Source organism: Oreochromis niloticus, linkage group LG11 (genome assembly GCF_001858045.2).
Source record: "Oreochromis niloticus isolate F11D_XX linkage group LG11, O_niloticus_UMD_NMBU, whole genome shotgun sequence".
NCBI classification, from domain to species: domain Eukaryota; kingdom Metazoa; phylum Chordata; class Actinopteri; order Cichliformes; family Cichlidae; genus Oreochromis; species Oreochromis niloticus.
The window spans coordinates 35,030,967-35,051,678 of record NC_031976.2 but is presented as its reverse complement, the minus strand read 5'-3'; the positions used below and the strand labels follow the sequence as shown (position 1 = coordinate 35,051,678).

General features: G+C 38.6%; 1 protein-coding gene across 2 annotated transcripts; it reads right to left on the bottom strand.

Annotated features, from left to right (window-relative positions):
• Nucleotides 1-1,116: 1,116 nt before the first annotated feature.
• On the bottom strand, nucleotides 1,117-13,999 carry il21r.1 (interleukin 21 receptor, tandem duplicate 1). 2 transcript variants are annotated; one of them, XM_005472817.4, is made up of 10 exons: nucleotides 13,839-13,999; nucleotides 10,530-10,714; nucleotides 10,160-10,238; nucleotides 9,794-9,905; nucleotides 8,472-8,647; nucleotides 7,898-8,034; nucleotides 7,604-7,790; nucleotides 7,355-7,430; nucleotides 5,901-5,994; nucleotides 1,117-3,072 (listed from the first exon to the last, which is right to left on the bottom strand). In XM_005472817.4, exons 3-10 carry the CDS (start codon nucleotides 10,215-10,217, stop codon nucleotides 2,365-2,367), a joined length of 1,548 nt encoding a protein of 515 aa, XP_005472874.1. In that variant the 5' UTR covers nucleotides 10,218-10,238; nucleotides 10,530-10,714; nucleotides 13,839-13,999; the 3' UTR covers nucleotides 1,117-2,364. The 2 variants fall into 2 exon arrangements, with proteins under 2 accessions (XP_005472874.1, XP_003443090.1); XM_003443042.5 differs by lacking the exon at nucleotides 13,839-13,999 and adding an exon at nucleotides 13,617-13,792.
• Nucleotides 14,000-20,712: the final 6,713 nt, after the last annotated feature.

The window sequence follows — 20,712 nt, the reverse complement described above, 5'->3', positions numbered from 1 at the left end:
TTTTTAACAGTGTTTCTCAGCCCTGAAATGTCTCCTGTACTTATGAAGAGTTGCTTTAAAATTTTGACCCATTCACACGTACTTTCAGAACCTGTAACTCAAAATATTTAGTGTGGAGGTAAATGTTTACATGGATACACCCAATAAAGCTATTGTACAACTCGTAAAGGTTTTCCATGGGATGGCCAACACGAAATTCTGTGTATAAAGTATTATTTTGGTTTTCAAGCCTATTAACTGCATCCGAATCTCACGGAAAGAATAGTAGATATGTAAATGGATCAACTGACTCTGAACCATCCCATAGTTATGCTTCTCAGGCTACTGGGGACTTACCATGATGCACCAAGCCTTACTTCACTCATGCCTACTTCCCTTTTGAGTGGCATGGTGGTAGAAAATGTTCTACTGCTGCTACACAGAAAGACCCCAGCTGGGGTCAAACCAGGAACCTGGTTGCAGTCCACTGGGGTGGTTGTAGCTCAGGAGGTATAGCCAGTCATCTACTGACGGTTGGTGGTTCAACCCCTGGCTCCCCCCAGTATGCATGCCAAATATCCTTGGGCAAGACACTAACCTAAGCAACCCTAAGTTGCTCTCCGATGAATGTGTGTGAATGTGGCATGCTGTATAAAGCGTTTTGAGCTCGCTGGGAGAGTAGAAAAGTGCTGAATAAGAATCCGTCCATTTACCATTCCAAATACTGAGTGGTCAATAAGAACAGAAAAGAGCTATATGAATGCAAGTACATTACATTTGTAGTCCTCTTGTATGCAACTATTGCATGCCAGTAGCATTTGTATAATCTCACTCTCTAGTTTTAAGTTGTTTTTCTTTCAGTCTGGCCCTTTCTGGCCTGGTTCTGCTGGAGATACTGTCAATAAAAGGGAGTTCTTCTTTCACAAAGTCTCTAACTGCTGCTCATAGGGGATGGTTGGGGATTGCTCTCTAATATTGCAGGGTCTTTATGTCACAATAAAAAGCATCTCAAGGCTATCACTGATGTGAAGTGCTATGCTCATGTGTTTAAGTCAGAATGTGAAAATTATATGGATGCTACAAAGATGACATGCTAAAGCAATATTTTGATCGCAGTATATAATTTTTCTTTAAATATCCTTTCTAACTTATTTTATTCCACCTCAATCAGTTAAAAGTTACACAATGTCACAGTGATTTGCAAGCCATGAATTTGCACTATTAATCAACTTTATCCAGATATTTACTTCAGCCAAATACATTTTTGCCAAAGATTCTAAAAATTTAGCAACATGTATTAAACATTTTCCCAGACTTATGTCTGAATTGCACTTTCATGGTTAAACTTTGTATGACACAAAATTGACAGAATATAAAATTTTGAGGTGCAATGTGGTAATATACAAAGATGGTTAGCAGACCCCTCCATAACAATGCAAAAACATTTACCGTAGAACATCTCATCTATTATTCATTGATTGTGTTGACACTTTTATTTAACTGATCAATGTTTTAAACTGTTTTAAATATGGATGAAGTTAAATGTAACTTCATCAAGTGAAACACAAAGTCTGAAGAAAGAAGACACACAAGCACACTCAATACAACTGGAAATGACGTTTTTCTGACGCGTTTGTCTCCTTCCTGCTGATGAATGAGATGAAGACCAGTGAAATAATCAGCCTCAGATAACATTTTGCTCCAAATTTGCACTTTTGCCTGACATTGCACATAGCAGGACTGACAGTTTCAGTGGTTTCTGCCAAAATGCATTTGCAAGGAAAACAGACATTATCAATATCTTGATAAGGCAGCATGCATGCTAACAAAGCATGCTTTGATAATAACAAACTAACAAAGCATGCATGACCATGAGAAAATAACTGGATTTCAAAAAATGTTCAGGCAATCTAAATCAAAGCAGAATTTTGATGATTTGTTAAATTCCATTGAGTCAGCATTGAAATAATAAGACTTTTGCAGCATTTTATTATTAAATTAAATCAACACTTATAAGTATGTATGTAAATAAATTTGCATTTCACAGAATCAGTGAAAGACACTGTACAAGGGATGATTATTATCATATTTTCAGGCATAGAGTCTCTTTCTCTCGCTCCTCTCGCTTGGAGCTGTTCTTTTAAAATAACGGAACAAGACTATAGTGCAAGAAAAAAACATTCAGACTATAAAAAATACACAGTACTACAGCATGACCACTCAACTAGGCTCTTTTTCTAATTCAAATATCATTAACAAGTCCAAGTCTTAAGTAAAAGTGTGCCCCACGGCACAACAATCTGAAACGGTAGCAGTCAGTCAACTTTAAATCCTTGTGATTCATGGAATTCATTCTCCAGGTGGCTTGAGTCTTCCTGAATAGTGCTACATTATCATCCACTGCTTGACATAATTTGAATTTGAGTTCGTGTGCTCATGAAATAAATCAGAGTTGATCTGATCTGCTGTATTTGAGTCTGATGCTCCGGGGCTTCCACACTCCCCAAAACCACTATCAATTGTGTCCAGGTCCACATGAGGGTAGCCATCTTCTGACTGCTCAAATGAGTCAAGGGATACCCTCTCTGGTTCATTAAACTGATCATGAGGCTGGAAGTTTAGGTTTTCCACTAGAAGGTCATTGGATATGCGGTTTTCATGCTGTGGTAATACCCCACTTTGTCTGTCCATTCTGGACATGTGAGGCTCCTCTAAATCATAGCTGGCATGCTCTCTGTTGTCTTCCTCAAAGGAGCCCAAGCTTTCTCCATCTTGGTAACTTCTGAGGGAGCTCTGTGATGTAACTTCCTCATCAAAATCTTCTCCAGATAAGGTTACAGTATGGATGGAGATGTGTCCAGTGGAGTGGCTGTTGCCTTGTGAACTGTCACCATCTGGAAAGTGCAGCAGCATGTTGCTGTGAGGCTGCAGCATGTGGTGGATGTCGCCACCTTGATTCGTCTCATTGTCCTCATTGTCTCGCTGCTTCTCGTCGCTCCAGTGAAGGATGTCGTGCTGTTTCTCATTCATCATCTGAACATTTGGACTGATCTTCAGGTAATCATACTCACTGAATACAGGCTTCACCCATTCCTGTAAGAGGCAAAAAGAAGGGAAAACATTAACATCCTGGACTAAAGAAATGCTAAAAAGTGGCAAACGAATGTTTAAGAATGTGCTTTGTCATCTTCTCAAAGAAACAGTCTGCACCAAAAGATTTGCATGAGAATTAAAATTCTTTCTCTCTTTCATAACAGTGTCATTCACTGGCTGCAGTGTGAGTGCCTGCCAAGTACGCGGCTACCCTTCTACACATCCAACAGGATGTGCAGAAGCTGCTTTACAACCCACTACATCCACTTTTTCCACTCAGGAAGTGTTTGAATTTGAATATCATATCTATTATCATTGCTCTAATGTGTGGGGGTCTTGCCATTTCTCTCCCCACCTCCAGCTTTCAGTGTATGTTTGTGGAAGGATGGGGAGGTCCCAGAGGAGAGCAAAGCTGCCAGACTGCTGGCGGAAATATCAATTCATTTGACTATTGTAGTAGATAACGGATTTCATTATTTTCACTGTTACCATGTTTTACCAAAGAACTAATACTTAATTAAAAAGCACCTTTTAAAAAAGCAAAACAAGTTAGCTTTAATGTTGAGAACCTTGTCCTTATCTTAGGTTCTTTTGCAAGTGTGGTTGAGACATCCGGACAAGTACCTAAGTGTCTGGGGCTTTCACAGGATCGAAAGATTTAACTGTTAGTGCCAGGACCAGAAATGTTAAAATTGCACAGGTCCTGAAATTTTTTGTTTCTACTAATACAAAGACAGCTTTAGAACATTTGACATTTTAGCCATTAGAAATCATTATTTTTTTTAGCAAACTAGACAAACAGGAATTAAGCTGTAACTAGTCGCAGAAAGACTGCAGGTAGTAGCTCCATAGAGTCAAAAGGAGCATATATGTCCTATGCTCTGAGAAAATATTTGTGATTCTTACTTTAATGCACTATTAAATTATGTCTCTTCCTTAAAATGCACATGACTTTACAGCAACCCATATGTGTCAATGAGGTGTAAACTTTCTGCATTCAACCACTGGCTCGGGTGCAGCAAGCTGATGGCCAGATAAGCATGAATCAGTTTCTCAAAGCATAGGCCACCACATCCTGGAAAAAAAGCTCTTCAGCACGACAATCATTTTAAAATCGCTGAGAGAAAGGAAGCACTCTGCACCACAAGGGTGAAAGACACTGCAAACAAACTAGAACCATATCTGAGAGAAAGACATAATACAGAGTTTTAAAAAAAAAGAAGGACGGAAAGAAAGGAAAAAGACTAAACTGTCTTTAAAATTAAAGATTGTTTTTAAGAACTTAAAAAGTGGGTAAGTGGCGGTGGAGTGGGTTATCCGCCAATTAGAAGGGTGGCAGTGCAAAGCCTCGCTCCTCAAGTGTTCCTTAAGCAAAGGAATCAACTCTGTTTAGTGCTTAAAGCACCCTCGGCATTCTGTATGAAAGCGTGTGGGAATAGGTGAATGTGGTTTGCAGTGAAAGTGTGTTTTAAGCCCCCCCCCCCCCCCCCCCCAAAAAAAGGTTCAATTACCAATAACAATACCGCCACCTTCTGATAGGAGGTAAGAGGTATAAGTGGGTGATATATGAGTAAGACATATGTATTCACAACAGGAAGCTGGTGCCAAATTAAGAGTTACAGCGGGACAGTATCCAGTCAACATTTACTGTTTCCAAAACAAAAGTAACTGTAAAAATAGGTTTAAATAAGTAACTTAAAAGTTGTAATTTTAAACTACCATATCTTGTATGTTATCAGCTACATTCCGCAAAGTTAAATACAAGAATTACTGTTTATCAAACCAAGTAAGAATAATCTCCCCTTGCCTGATGTTGTTTCTGACATTTGCTGCAACAGCGCACTCTACTGAACAATGTGTGCAACTGCATTCATGGCCAAAGCTAATAAATTCTACTTGTTGCTCGTTGTTCATCAACTAGAGTGAGAACTGAGGCGGAGGTGTGGGTTTTTTTTGGTCTGTCACCAAGATTGCTGCTGGGCTAATTTTATACTTTCTGGGGATGTGGAACATTTGCAATGGAAGAACCGTTCTGCGTTAAAAGGTCTTAGACTTTGACAGAATCATACTCTGCAGGGGCCCGTTTATTTTAAAGGTATCTTTAAATTGTACTAGCAGGTTCTTTCAATGTGCTCTACACTCATTTATAAAGGAGATGTGGTGAAGCTGCTGTACTGGATTGTTTTTATTCTAAAGAAGCAGCAAATGAGAAGCAAAAGCACACATGAGAGGGTGTTTTATGTAAGAGACATTTTAATCTAGCTATTTAGAAATACAGTGCACACTATGCTTGGATTTGAAATAAGTTAGCATAGATGAAAAGGGAGTGCATTTTGTAAGAAATAATAATCAATATTTCCCTAAGCTCAGGAAAAAAATAATAGCATAAATCACATTAGGGTAAATACACAGGGTAATAGAAGATGAAGCGAATCATAAAGAAGCAGCAAAACTATTTCAAAAGTGCAAACCACAACCTTTTCACTTGTGTGCCTTTCAGGTGAAGAGCAGGCTGTTTTTAGTCTAATACTATGGCAAATCAAAGATCAAAATAGATTCACCGGTGGTATTTTCCACTGGGGTGGAACAGGTTTGACTCTTATACACAAATATCAACCCACAAGATTTCATACTGATATCTGAAAAGGTTCTTGAAGCCCCTGCACACTGACTCATTCACATCATGGAGTCCCTTAGTGTGAAGTCAGGGGAAAGTCCCACAAAACAGGGTCCAGATGTGCAGAAAGTCCCCCCTGTGGCAGCACCTGCTGGCCTAATTTGGAAATTACACACAAAATGCAATGAGTGAACTTGTTTTGCTGTCTTACCTTGAAGTTCCCTTCGTAGTTGTGATACAGGGGTTTGAAAAACTCATCCGGACTCGGGATGTACGTAATCACCTCAAGTTTTCTCTGCCAACACCTGAGACAATGTGAAATGATTTTAAAACCAAACAACAGGCAGAGAAGGAAAAATGACATTTATAGCTCAGTGTCACGTCTTATGGAGGTGATTTTCGTTTTCAGTACGTGAGCTGAGCAGTTATGAAGTTGTGGTCAAAAGCAACAGCTCTCTCAGTTACAAACTAGAAACGCTGATAACACAGTGGATTTCATGTGAAAGACTATACAGAGCTAAGCAGAATTCATTAGTCACATCTTGCTATTTGACTATCTGTTATCTATAAGACATAATGATAAGTTTATTAGGAGTAGAGAAAATTTTCCTTTCTGTGAAATGAACACTTGAAAGTTGTTAACAGTGCTACAACTTTAGCCGACTAATCCTTGTCTGGATTTAGATTTATTTTTTGAAAGGATTCTTTACCGCCGTAAGACGAGCAAAACTTTGAGATTAAATCATTGCAAATATGTATACATTACATATACATAACTGATGCATGTTTCAGCATTGTTTCTTGCCTAAACTGAGATGATTCTCTGGGCTGGAATGATAATAAAGGACTTTTTTTTAAATTATAGAGCTCCCTGCAATAATTACGACATGTGACATAGTGTCACATGTCGTGTCACTTGGAGCGTTTTTCTGTATAAAACAAGCCACAGGCTTAAAATAAACAAAGCTGAATCCAACAGTTTGTCCCTGAAACAGTTTCTACTAAAACTGATCGTTCAACGTTTATCAGTGTAGAATCACTTTCAGCTGTGGCTAACACTGTGCCAGTGGCTAACACTGTGTTAGCCACTGGCACAGTGTTAGCCATTCATCTGTACCCAAGAGAGATGCGTTAGAATCATTTCAAAAACCCAATATCAAAAGGTGTGATCACTCCTCTGAGAAGAACATTTCATCATCATTATTTGAAACAGGTAAGAAAGAGAAAGCAAAAAAAGACAAACAGAACAAATGTAAGCACAGAGTTCATGTGCTTTTGTGAACTTGTGTAGGTTTCTTGTAACCGTGTGCACTTGATAAGCGAGGTGTTCTCGGTTCTCTGACACTGATGCTCTGCATAACTTCCTATGTCTGCTAGCCTTTTCAGTGCAAGAGCTGCACACGTACATTGCTGCAGTGGTTTTTCTATATGTGGGAGGTGATGCCAGGAAAATGTAGATTAAAGCTTTGTTAATCATTTACTGGAAGCGTTACTGTTGACCTCGAGTATTAAATTGTTTCAACTTTGCTGAGTTATTTCTTTTTGTGCAATTAATGAAGATTCAGCGGAAATCTGACAATGCAAACGATTACGTTTTTAAATCGTGATTGTTTGCTGGGGTTTAAAAAAGAAAAAAACAAATAAAATAGTGTTTAAAATACTTACGTTTTCTGTGAATAACACAGACCCAGGACAAAAATGAAGAAAAAAATGACGGGCAGGAAGACGTGCCACCAAGTACCTGGAAAGAAGGCATTTAAAATGTTTAGTCTTAGACAAACAAATGACACCCTTCCTGTTACTGAAGAGTATGCATGAAGACACATGCAGAACGTAAACGCATAAAACACTTTCAAATAAATTCAGATAAGCTTTCACCTTCAATATTTATGTTACTTTGAACATTAAGGCTACCTTTGACATTTAACGCCTGTGTTTTCCAGTTTGTAGTGGAACTCCATTCACTCCATGGACCCTGAAGGGCATATTTAGGACAAAATGTGGCTTGAACATCCACAGTATAATCGGTATATGGTTGTAGTTCATTGTGGTTTATCAGAATGTGCATTTCTGACACTCTTTCCTTGGAGAAAACTGGATCCTGTTAGGAACAAAATAAAAAACATCAGAATTTCGTGAGCAGAGAATTTTCACAGTAATGTTATTTCAATCTCACGTCCAAGTTATTGGTTTTTATATTTATATTACCTTCAACAAGTTTTCGCTCGTTCTTATGCGGACTCTGTATCTGAGGCAGTCCGTGTCAGCGCTCTCATGGTTCCAGGTTATGTTGTAGAATTCCGCTGCTTTTTCAACTTGAACGTTTAAAGGAGGCTTAAGTTTCACTGTTAAAACAAAGCCCCAGGGGAATATTATGAAAATGTGTGCATGCCCAGAAATGGCAGCTGAACATTATTTTTAGCTTTTGTTTTAATTTAGAGTATAAAACAGATGGGTGGGCGTTCACCAGCAAACAACAATTCGGGTAAATTGGGAAAGTTGCCAGAATGATTCTTGTAACTTCTGGATTTTCTGAACTTTCAATCTGTGCAGAAAATGGTTTAATGTATGGAGGGTGATCAATAACCATATGCCTATAACCAAAATAGGGAACATATTTAACATGCCTTAATTTGTCTTTAACACACATTTTGATGCCACTGAAATGTCACTGGAGGACCGACAGGCTGTTTTCTGTAACAGTTTTGATGATTTTTTTATGTGTTCAGCAGAGATGACAAATAGTGAAATGTCAGACTGAGGAGTTATCAGTTTTACTTACCCACTTCACTCAGGTTCCAGCTGGATGAGTCATTTATGAATGAGCTGCCTTCTTCACTGACTGTCGTGTCGCAGACTGTTCCAACTGATGCAACATCCTCAAAGCTCTTATTAATTTGACACCAGGACTGAGGCGGTCGGATAACACAGCTGCCATCAACGTCTGCATCTTCACCCCTAAAAAAAACAAAACTAACTGTTTTTAATGGTGTCCTGATGATTTGCAGGTGGTTCAGTCATGCACTAATATCTCTATAAGCAAAATACACCTGAATAAAAAGATAAATATTCATTAGCCCATTAAGATTTTCCAAAGCCCACCGTAAAATATTCAAAGTGATTTTTAAAAACCCAAACATCTTTTATTCGTATTATCATATATGAAAAAGAAAAGCATCAAATGATCAACTGAGGAGCACTAAATATTTAATAAATATAAAGAATATGAACTAAAGCGATTAAAACTTCAATGGTGTTGAAACAGTGTCGCCACCAGGGAGAGCATCTGAGTTTGACTTAGAAATGTCTCTCTGGTACATACACTGTATGCTACATACTGTCTCTTTAATGAGACAAATCTAAAAATGTTTGTTCATGCCACCCTTTTTCTGTAAAATACAGATAAAGATTAAAGACTTACACTTGTTTTAAACCCATCTTGGGCAATCAGTTCACACGGAGACGGTTGTTCGTAGAAGTGTAAACAACCACCAATAGGCTAAGTAAGGGTTGCTTTGTAGACTAAAAGCTAATGTGTCCTGATGTGTCCCCAACGAGACCCCAACAACAAAATACGTCATCAGTGCAGGACGTGGGGGCCCTTCATTGGCATCTCCTGCACCCTATTGCAAGTCACAAATTGCGATGTCAGTGCCACCGGTTGGAGTGGCCTGTAGGGCTACACACACATTAGATGGGAAAACTTTTTGGGGGGGGATAATTCTCCCTAAGCAAACTGTGTAGGGGAGATCCTCAACCTTCTAGCTGAAATGACACCGAAAGTCAGGGAATTTTGGACCCAAATGATATGGACACAAGAAAGTTCTGATGTGTCCACTTGTGGTTAGATTGACCAAGAAATAAACAAAGTCTAAGACAGCCTATTATTGTTGTAGTTTAATTCATAAACACTGGTCGATCTGCTCCTCATGCCAACTATGGCAAATAGATGAAAATCAGTTTATGCACTAAAACTGTACGATTTGACAGCACAGGATCTATACCATAAAAATGTTACTGAAGCTGGTGGTGCATAAACCAATCAATCATTTCAAATAAGCCTCCACAAAGTGTTTGCATAAATAGCCACACTGCAACTTTTACCTGCAAATGACACTGATGTTAAGGGGATTCATCGGCACAGAGGCTGCGCACGAACAGTTCAACAACTCTTCGTAGTCTGTCCAGCAGGTGACATTGCAAAATGATGCAGATGCTAAAAAAAACATTAACATTTATTAGTTTTCCAGTTTAACAATATTCTTCAAAATCTAAACAGTTCTTTTTTTGCAGTTTTACTCAGTTTTACTCCATTGAAGAAGTTCATTTTTAAAGAAAATGTAGCCACAAAAACCACGACAAGACAAACCCACAGCGTACAGTCAGCACATCCGAAATACAATAAATGGATCGATATCTACAGAAATCAATGAAGTAAGAAAACAAAAAGATTACACAGAGCTCGCTTACCTCCATGAAGGAAAAGAGTGAGGCTCCACAGCAAAAAGAACACATGTTGGGGAGCCATGGGAGCACCCGCTGCTAACAGCTGCATTAAACACAGAAGATTTTAGAAAAAGCTGTGGTTGTGTGGCAGAAAAAAAGTGTTTTAAAAAGATATAAATAAATAGCCTTTTTGTAACTGACTTCTAAACTTGGACAAAGTGAGTAAGTGGCTAAAAATGAATATCCGACGAGATGAGTGTCAGGTTTAGCAAGAACACTACACCATATACTTTTCTTAACAAATTCAAAATCCAAAAATACTCAAATGAATACTGGATGATCATCATCTTGGCATTTTGAGTTTTTCACTGAGAAAAATAAATTATGATCTTACCGTATTCTAATTAAAACTCCAGCAACTTTACCGGTGAGCAAAGCGTCAGAGTCACAGATGCGCTGATGTCTGTGTGAGAACGCCAAGCGGAACAAAGCTGAGGCTGTCGGGCGTCATAGTCACAAGCGTGACTAAGGATGTGGTTTCAGAGTCTTTGAGCAGAGTCAGTGTGGTGCTTCCCACCACTATGAATATGCAACAGATAACCAGAGAGAAAACGTCAACAGGAAACTGAAATTATCATCAAGACAATGCTGCCATATTTGTGTCACCTAATTTTAACAAAAAGGAGGACAAAAATAGATTTTTGAAGACTGAGGGGTGAATCCACTTTAGCATATTTAGAACCCCAGAACATTTTATTCTTTTACCGACTGACAAAAAATGTTTTATTTACTCTTAAAAGAATATCATATAATAATATAACTTTAATAATGCATCATTTGTTCAAAACACAACCAAAAATCTGTTTCATTCATGTAATAATTTTGACACCTTTCAAAAGACCCCTATCACACACCTACCTACCACCTAATAACACTTAATTGGGGCTTTTTTAGAAGATTCCAGCAAACTGCAATACGTCTAGCCATATGAGTCATAATGCTGATGCTGAGCCCCTCGGCGCTCGCTTTTAGTAATCAAATTAGCTCTAAATGTTTGCAGCTCACCCATTTAATAGCAGCTTTCTCAAGTCGCATTCCAGGTGTAAACAGTTTATTATCTTAAATATAAAAGAGCTCAGTATCAAGCTTTATATCAGGGGGGTGTTATCAGATTGACATCACTGTGTGGGCGTGCAGACATGTCTATTTAATGTCACTGTATCAATATTAGTCAAATCCAAATGCCATTTTACCACACAATTACACAAAGCCGAGCATCTGCAGTGTCTTTAACTAGGTTAAAAGACAAAATAGAAAAAAAGTGAAAAAAAATAACAAAGCGTCAGTGGAACAGAGCAAAGCTTAAAATATCACTTCACCCCATGATTTCTTCTAAAGAAATTTATAGAAAATGGGAACGAAACGTTAATAATAAAAAGGGAGAAGTTCCTAAATTATTCACACGGCAGACCTTAGGACTCTGATGAATCCTTCCTAAGAATTATAAAATAAAGTCTGTTGGTGACCATCTGCTATCATTTAGCTTGCCTCGTGCTAACCTTTACATGTGTCATGTGTCTCAACTGCTGTAAACAACCACCAATGGGCTGAAGAAATCTCTCTTTTCAAATCTGTTGGGGATTTTTCTTGGCCTTCAGACAATAATTCTGATTGCTCCAGTGCCGGACGGGACAGGCAAAAACAAACAAACAAACAAACAAAACAAAAAAACGTGTCATCTATGCAAAAGATCTGCAAGGGAAGTCGTGCATAATACAATAAACAATACTTTTGCACAGTCATATATCTTTCTTTATTACTCTGTCTGAAGAGTCTAAAGGTTAGTAAGGGGTAAGCCAAACTATTAGCAAAATGGAGCTATGACAACCAAGCAAACTGAGCATTCACTGAAAGCAGCACTGCTTGTCTTCCTCTTCCTCAAGTGCAACTCTCAAACAAAACACTAACCACCATTTAGTGGTTAGACACCTAAATGTAAATAGGAAAAAAAGTGACGATGGCTCCTGTAATTCCTGTGTGGTTTGTCTGTCTGTCCACATGTTTCTCAGCATGATTAGACAAAATCTACCAAGTTTAATCTTATGAAATCATGCAGTTGAGAAAATCGGAGTGAAAACACTGGGCACAAATTCCCTGCTGATGCGCAGCCCTCTTTGCTAACACACAACACGAATAGTATATTTAGACCTTTTACTTATAAAAATTCAGACTCCAACTCAGCGGCACAGGACAATCCTGTTGTGTTTTGCATGTAGATCGCTTTCTTTAAAAATCTAAAAGACAGTTGATTTGTCTTTGCAGTGGGCTTGCTCTCCTGCTGGCCTTTTAGATTTCCCAGAGCTCTGCATTATAGTGAGAAGTGCTTTACGTTTTTGATACAAAAGAAAATCATCAGTGTATAGATGTGCCAGGTAGTATCACTTTCATATAACAGCTGTGTTGACCTCTAGCCATCTCCACTTCGTTTGTTGTGTTCTGTGCTTTGTTTTGCAGCAGGTAATATGAGCAGCAATATAAAAGCGTCTTCCTTCCTGCAGTGACAGCCAGCCTTCAGATGTTCACCAGCTTAGCAACAGCACGATTCTGTGTTTTAGACACAGTCTGCCACGTGTACGTACACGCTTTACACCACTGACAAACGCACTCTTTTATTTAATTATGTTTTTATAAAGTACAATTTTTCAAGTTACCACTTTATCTGGTCTCGCCTCTTCTTGGGCACAGTGACACAGTGTAACAAGTGACACAAGGTTGTTGTTCATATTTTTGCTCTGTCAGAAAATATACTTTAACTATTATATTTACCTTGGTGTAAATTTCAAAACCTAAATCCAATGAACTGCTCTGCTGTTCTGTATTGAAAAATGATTGATCAGGAAATGTTTGCACACAATTGCTGAGGCTTGCACAAACGCTTCACAGTCACTGGAGGGCGCTGTACAATGAGCGTCACTTTAACCCCCCCCCTCTTAGGTTTTAATGTGAACTGCTGATTTGACCAACACATTAACTTAGTTCTGGTTCTTCTTTCCTTAGAAACTAAAGATCATGTGCAAAAAAGCAAAGGCAGTGAATTCAGACTTGTACTGCTTTTTTTTTTTAAAATAATTTGACACTTGAAATCTGCTTGTGCTGCGTTTCCCAGCTTTTACATGGAAATTTGCGTTTTTATCGAACAAATAGCTTATAAAAGGTGGATTCAGGGGTCACGTTAAAAGAGCCACCATGTTGGTTATCAGAATGTGAAAAAAGTAGCACACCAACCACGGCTGTGAAAGCCAGCTGTTACATTACATTTAATAATATTATAACAGTTTAAACATAATAGTAATAAAATATGTAAGACTGATTATATTTTTTTGTTTTAATGCATGCGTGACTTTACTGGCGGGCCTTTTTTCGCGCGACACACTCTTACAGTACGCGCAGACCTAATTTTGGATATGGTCCATGTACTCACCGGGGAAGCCCGCAACGATGTTTTCCTCGTTTCGTTTTCACTTTGTGGACTCATGTTGAGACTCGTTTTGTCCCAGCAGTTCTTTCTTTTCTTTTCTTTTCTTTTCGTTTCTTTTTTAATTTTTAAAATTTTGCTCTATAATTTCTCCTTTTCCCCTCCGTGACAATCACCACCACCTGACATTCATGTAATTTCACGTAATTACCTGTTGAGTGTACTCACCAATTTATTAGCAGCTTTTTTTTTTTTTAAAGACAACCTCTTCTTTCAGACCAGATATTTGTATCTACCGGGAGACTCTGGGACGTTTATGACTCCAAACTTTTTTGGAGACTGAGGACCCAAAAAGTGGAAGAGAACCTTTGGTACACGTACCAGCCCCTTCCTATCAGGTTATCAGTTTACAGACCCTATATGAAATACACAGCGCCCATGTGTGGTCCAGTCTCGTTATAGCAACGACATTCCTTAAACTCCCCAAATTCCACCGTAACAAACGGGCCAAAATAAGTCAGCAACAACTTGACAACCTTTGATTTTATTAGTATAGACATTCAGGAGACTGTGGCATGTCTGGAGAAGGATCTAAAATACTCAAGTAAAAGTTAATATTTAAAGTCTATTAAATATTTAATTAATATGTCAGTCAAACCAAGTTGAAGCAAAAAATTATAATGCTATACTATATAGTATTCATGATTTGTATTTTTTCTTACACATGTATTTGGGAGGTAAAGAGGTTCTCAGACCTCACCTCTTGAGATCAGCTTCCTCCTTCTGCTGCACCTTTCCTTTCTAGCTTGCTTCTTACTTTGCAAGTGTTGCACCTCCACGGTGGAGGTGCAACACTCTTTGCTGTGTGTACCAATCAGCTATATATTTTTTGTCATTGTGTGATTTTTCCATTTCATGATTCCATCTGTAGTAAAAAAAAACAAAAAACAAAAAAAACAAACCACTTTGGTAAAGTGCTGAGCTCAGTCTTAGAGTTGCTGAAGAAAGAAAGTAAAAAAAGATTAAACTAGCAAACGAAGTGTGGTTTGGGAATTTTCCCTGTATAAATAAAGATTGATGCCCAGTCATACTGGGCAACTCGTGACTTGTCCTTTGTGGCAATGTTATTCCCCCTCTCTGTCCCTTTGTTTTTGGATAGCCCCAAACTTTCATATGACAAAACTGTTAAAAATACATGAGAAGAAGAAGAACATTGCATCTCGGTAGTAGATATGTCTTAAACAGTTCACCATCCCTTCTGTTCAAATGCATTTGCTCTTTATGTTTCTCGTATCAACGATTATGTGTGCTCATCATTTGTCCCTGAAAGTGATTATTTACAAATAACCGCATCTACCGTTGCTCGTCCCTTTAACGTTTACTTATGTAAACTTACAGGTTTATGAAGTTCTTAAAAAATCTTAAAATATTTTTATTTGGAGGTGTTAAAAACATTTTCATGACGATGAATGCGTAACAGTGGTCAGAGAAACTCCTGGAAAGTCTAAATAACTTCATTGTTTCATTACTTTTTTTTCTGAAGTCTGCAGAGTTCTTATTTTATACATGCACGCATATATATATAAATTATAATATTAATAAGACAGATCATAAAAAATAGACTGAATAAATGCTTCAAACTCCTTTTCCTTTCAGAGCGACCATAAAGCAAAAGTTTCGTGTGACAGGATCTCCGCGTGGAGCAGTAGACGACTTTTTCCACTGGGTGGCAGTATAGACGGTTTTGTTTTATGAGAAGCAAAATCATCTATGTAGTTTTACAGCTTTATTTCTTTTTGTACATACACAGAGATTTTAATTAAATAGTTTATTTTAATAGTCTGTATTTGCTCCAGTCACTCATTACTCAGGTTTTATTCATTTTTCACGCAGAATAGTGAAAAGGGATGCGAAACAGAGGAAAGTGTCTTTTCAGTAACAGGATACTCAAAACAAGACTTACCATCCATCCATTCTCTTCCCCTTAACCTTAACAGGGTTGTGTGGGGGCTGGAGCCTATACCAGCTACCATAGGGCGAGAGGTGGGTACACCCTGAACAGGTCACCAGTCTGTCGCAGGGGTTACACAGGGAGACACACAACCATTCACACCGATGTGCATTTTAGATTCATCAGTTAACCTAACCCCACTAACTGCATGTCTTTGGACTGTGGGAGGAAGCTGGAGTACACTGAAAGAACCCACGCAGGCATGGCGGGAACATGGAGACTCCACACCGAAAGAGTGGAAGAGTCGGACTTAGAACCTTCTTGCTGTGAGGGAACAGTGCTAATCAGCGCACCACCTGACCACCGTGCTTATTTTAGTGAATAACAAGAAAAGTTCTTCATGTAATAATTTTATGGAGGGTGTTTATTTGAATTCAACATATTTTAAAAATGAAAACAATGCCCAAACTGCTAGTTCCTTCTTTAGTTTGTCTTTGAATTGTAATGTTTGTTTATTTGTTTCTTTGAGCCCATTGTGTCTTATTTACCACTGCTGCACAAGGTTAAATCTAGCCTAACTAAGACACTGTAAATTAAAAGTAGTCCTCGCAGTATTTTGCATAAACAAAAGACTACAAGAGACCAAAAAGTGTAAGTTTAGTTATGCCAGTCCACATTCTGCGGCACAAACTTCTCAATGGCAACAAGAAAACCAAAGAAATCATTTAAAAAAGAGTTCAAAAACAGTTACAACATGTATGTTTGTGACCTTTGTCAGTTTTGTCATATCTGAGAGGTGCTCCTGGGGGCACAGTGTGTGTGTTGGGGGGTGAGGTTGAGGGGGAGTTTGCTCTTTTTAGTCGAGGTGGCTGAAACAGCACTCCTCAGGTTGAGAAGGCTTTTTATCCCTCTCGAGGGCTGCAGGCTCTCGTTGAGTTGTTCTGTGAAGTGACCCGCACACTAAAGCAAAGTGGTGGAGGTGTCTTTACCGTGAGGGTGGCAAAGGCGGTGGTGCTGTTACATGCTCAGAGGTGGTGGTAATGGCGGGGTGAAGAAGTTGACTGTGTGTGTGTGTGTGTGCCGGGGGAAGGTGTTTGGGTTGTAGTGGGCAGATACGCGGTGTTGCAGCTGTGCGTGTGCTTGTCCATGTCTGAGTGAATAAGGGGAGGAAGGGTCAGCCAGGGAGGGGGGATTCAGGTTCAGAAGTGTTGAAGCATAAAATCTCTCTCTCTCTCTCTCTCTCTCTCTCTCTCTTGCTGGGCCAGACGCAAAGCAACAGCAATTTGTGCGATTTCACAGCTCACCGAATCCCTAAAACTCTGACAGCCTTGTGCCGAGGTGGGGGGTAATGAAGGGTTGGGAAGGAGAGATGGAAGGAATGAGGAAAAATGCAGAGATGGACGGAAGGAGTGGCAGATGCCACAAACGTACAAGTGACAGTGGAAAGTGAAGATGGACAGATTGGAAGAGAAACAAGCAGCTGACGACTGATCAGAAGGAGAAGAGACAGGCACTCAAAAGATCTATATATTGCACTTCTAAATTATTCTAGAAATGTTTCCAACTCCATCTGCTCCCACTTAAAACGACATGTTCACATGATTCAGCGTCACCTCGTTCATGAGCCGAGACACAAAAGCTTTTATTGATATGAAACATGTTTAATTTCATGTATGAATGTGAAGACCTTTTGTGATCACCTGACAGCGAGTGATCAAAATGACTGAGTCAATCGTAACCTTAACAAAAACTCACATGATTTTGTTCTGACATTGGACAAATGACAGAGAGACTAAAATTTAAAAAATCATTTGTTTTCACAGCAACACGATTTCTGAAGTGCACACTAAAAGCAAACATGTTATCTGACTCACCATCTTACTGCAGTTGACTAAGACTAGATGTTTGCATACCTTTTATGTAAAACCCACTTGTTACTTTTTAAACTGTTTCGATTTAAAAAAAATTTTTTTTTACAAATATTTGCAAATTTTGGCCAACTACAGAAGGAACCCAGGTTTTTTATAATAATGCTTTCATCCTTTTTGTTAGAGATGGAGCGAGTCAATGTTTTTGGACACACCTTGTCTCATCCTCACATTCACCGTCATGTCCACATTCTGCAGAGTCTTTTCTCTTCATTTGGGCTTTTTCTTCAGAGAAACTGTTGCTCATAAAAAGACAAAGGTGCAAAAAGATTTTCTAAATACTTTTAATGTATTGTAGTCTACATCTGAAAACTATGACTAGAGCGTTGTCTTTCTTTTTATTTTTATTTTTATTGTAAAGGTTTTAAACATGCTATGTAAATAATATTGACTTTACTGAGATGGTTTGAGCGTGTTCAGAGGGACGTTGTTGAAGATAGAGGTACCAGGAAGAAGGAAAACAGGAAAACCACAGAGAAGATTCGTAGTTGTAGCAAAGGTGGACCTGCAGAGAGTTGGTGTGGCAGTTATGCTTGTCACTTGGATAAACCTTAGCACTGTTCTCAGTGACACTCACACATTCACAGCGATCAAAATCTAAACACAGCTTAACTAAAAATAATGACCAGACTTTACTAATATTTTTGTAACCTGAACATTGGTGCTTACCAGTACTGAACATATCCTAATTCATAAAAAACAAAGTACAAATTATTAAATTAAACAAGCATACATGCATAAGTATAGATAGCTCAGTGTAAGCATATAAACTTAAAAGACTTCAATGAAATTTAAAGTTCTGCAAGTTGCAATTAAGTAATGACATGTGATTAGATGGCACATATCAGCATTTTGCAACTATAAGCATGATATGTCCCTCACTTTAACCACAGATCTCATGCACTACTAGTGCGGAAAGTGAAAAATTTTTGCAGTTTTTTCACTGTTACTACAAAATATGAGATTTTGTCTAATTATCGTGTATTGACATTTGCCAATTCTCAAATCTTTGGGGGTAAAGTCTCAGTCCATCGAGGCAGGGACTAATACAGAACATAATTTTCTACATAACTAATCTCACATTTGGATTATTTTCAGATTCGTGACAGTCTTTTGATTAAAGTAATCTGGGATTGTGCCCCCCCCCGACCAAAAGAGACTAAATCCATTCATTGTTCATTGTGTCCGTGTTAGTGCTAAATGGCGCTCCAAATGGGTGGTCATTATTTTGGTAAACGTATAACTGTAGCCCCGACCTAACCGACCACCACTGATCTCACCGGGCCACTTAGCAACCTTCATAGAAAGTGTTTATTTCCTAGATGTGCCCTTCAGCATCACTCAGTCTTTCTGCCACTGCCTCTTGACCTTGGCTTCCTTTTTGAAAAAACACTTCAACCAAAGGGCAGCAGTGTATTGAAAGTGACAGACTCATTTCCATGCTACGGTCATTGAGAAATCTGACCATGCTCAGTATTAAAGGACAGCTGAGACCGGAAGGAACCTCTTTCGGGAAGAGAGGGATGAAAAGGGACTAAGAAAAACCGAGTTTGTACTGCTTTAACAAAACCTGATCCTTGGATTAAAGGATCATCTGTTTGGATATCACAACCTAGCTTATGACATTAGAGTATAGCCACAGAACCTGTTTCCATTTCCTTTATTTTTTTGCAAGGTCAGAGGCTCACAAGCAAACTTACAAAATGCCTACAGGTTATACAGATTCAATTAGATTTTCAGTTAATTTCAGGTCAATTTTGTTTATATAGCACCAGATCCAGACAACAGTCACCTCAAGGTGCTTTCTACTGCAAGGTAAAGACCCTACAACAATACGAAGAAAACCCCAACAATCATAAGTTTACAGATTGGTCATTAACTGCTGCTTGTGGCTGTATGTAAGCTAGAAGCATGCTGCCATTTAAACAGGAGTCGTTTAACAGTAAGCGCTTTAGTGACAGTAGGAAGGAAAGACTCCCTTTTAACAAGAGGAAACCGCAGAACCAGGCTCAGGGAGGCACAGCCATCTCCTGCAACCGGTTAGGGGTGAGGGGAGGAATACAGGACAAAGACACGCTGTGGAAGAGAGGCTGAGATTAATAATAATTAATGATTAAATTCAGAATGGGGCATAAACACATAGTGAGTGAAAGTGAAATGTGAGTGAAGAAGAAACACTCTGAGTATCATAGGAAGCCCCCAGCAGCCGAGACCTATAGCAGCTTAACTAAGGGAGGATTCAGGGTCCCCTGAGCCGATCCTAACTATGAACGTTATCAGAAATGAAAGTTTTAACCCTAATCTTGAAGAGGGGCCGGAACACTGAAGGTTCTGACTCCCATTACATTTTTAAACACCCTTTTCAAAAGAGAGAATTAAAATTTAACTCACTGAAAAGAGAGGAATTGTCCTCCTGCAGAAAGATCCTCAAGGGCCTGTGATGGTTGTGTGTTTTTTGTCCTGTGCTGACATCAGCAAACCATTGTCTCAATGTTGTAGCTGTGTACTGCCACCGGGGGCAGTGTCCAAATATGTTTGTGCTTGGTCCTTTACCTTAGCCCCTCCTGCAGAGATAGCAAAAGTCAGAAGATATAAGAATTTCTTCAGTGTGAAGTGAAACCATGTGTTTCTAGGAAAACTACCCAATACTTCCACTGCTTGTGCTTATCATCTGTGTGTTTTTGATATTTGGTTATTTTTTTTCATGCTTCTTACTCTCAGTCCAAATTCTTCACTGTCCTTTGATTTCTGTAGAGGTCTTAGTTTTTTCCTTTTTGTTTTTTCCACATTACCCTTATCCTCTTGAATCTTTTCTTTTCCGTCTGCTCATATTATTCTTTGTTTCTTTTTACGTTATTTCTTGTTTACTTCCTGTTTATAAGTCTTTGGTGTTTTTACTTCCTTACTTTGTTCCGTTTTATTTTGAGTTCACCTATATCTTATTTTCCCGCTCCCTGGTGTGTGTATTTAGTCAGCTGCTTCTTGTTCTTGAGTTCCTCTTATGGTTTTTGGCTGCTAGATCTATTTATTTATTTATTTTAAATTTATTTGCTCTTGGGATTTTGTTGTGTTTTGGATTACCCTGCTGTATCACACAGAACTTTGTTGTTACCTATAAGTAAGTAAAGTAAACTTCCAAAAAAACAACAACCCCCCAGCCTGTCCATCTTTGTTGTCTCCAACTTAATTACCCAGTTGTTACTGTGATAAGTTCACAAATGCA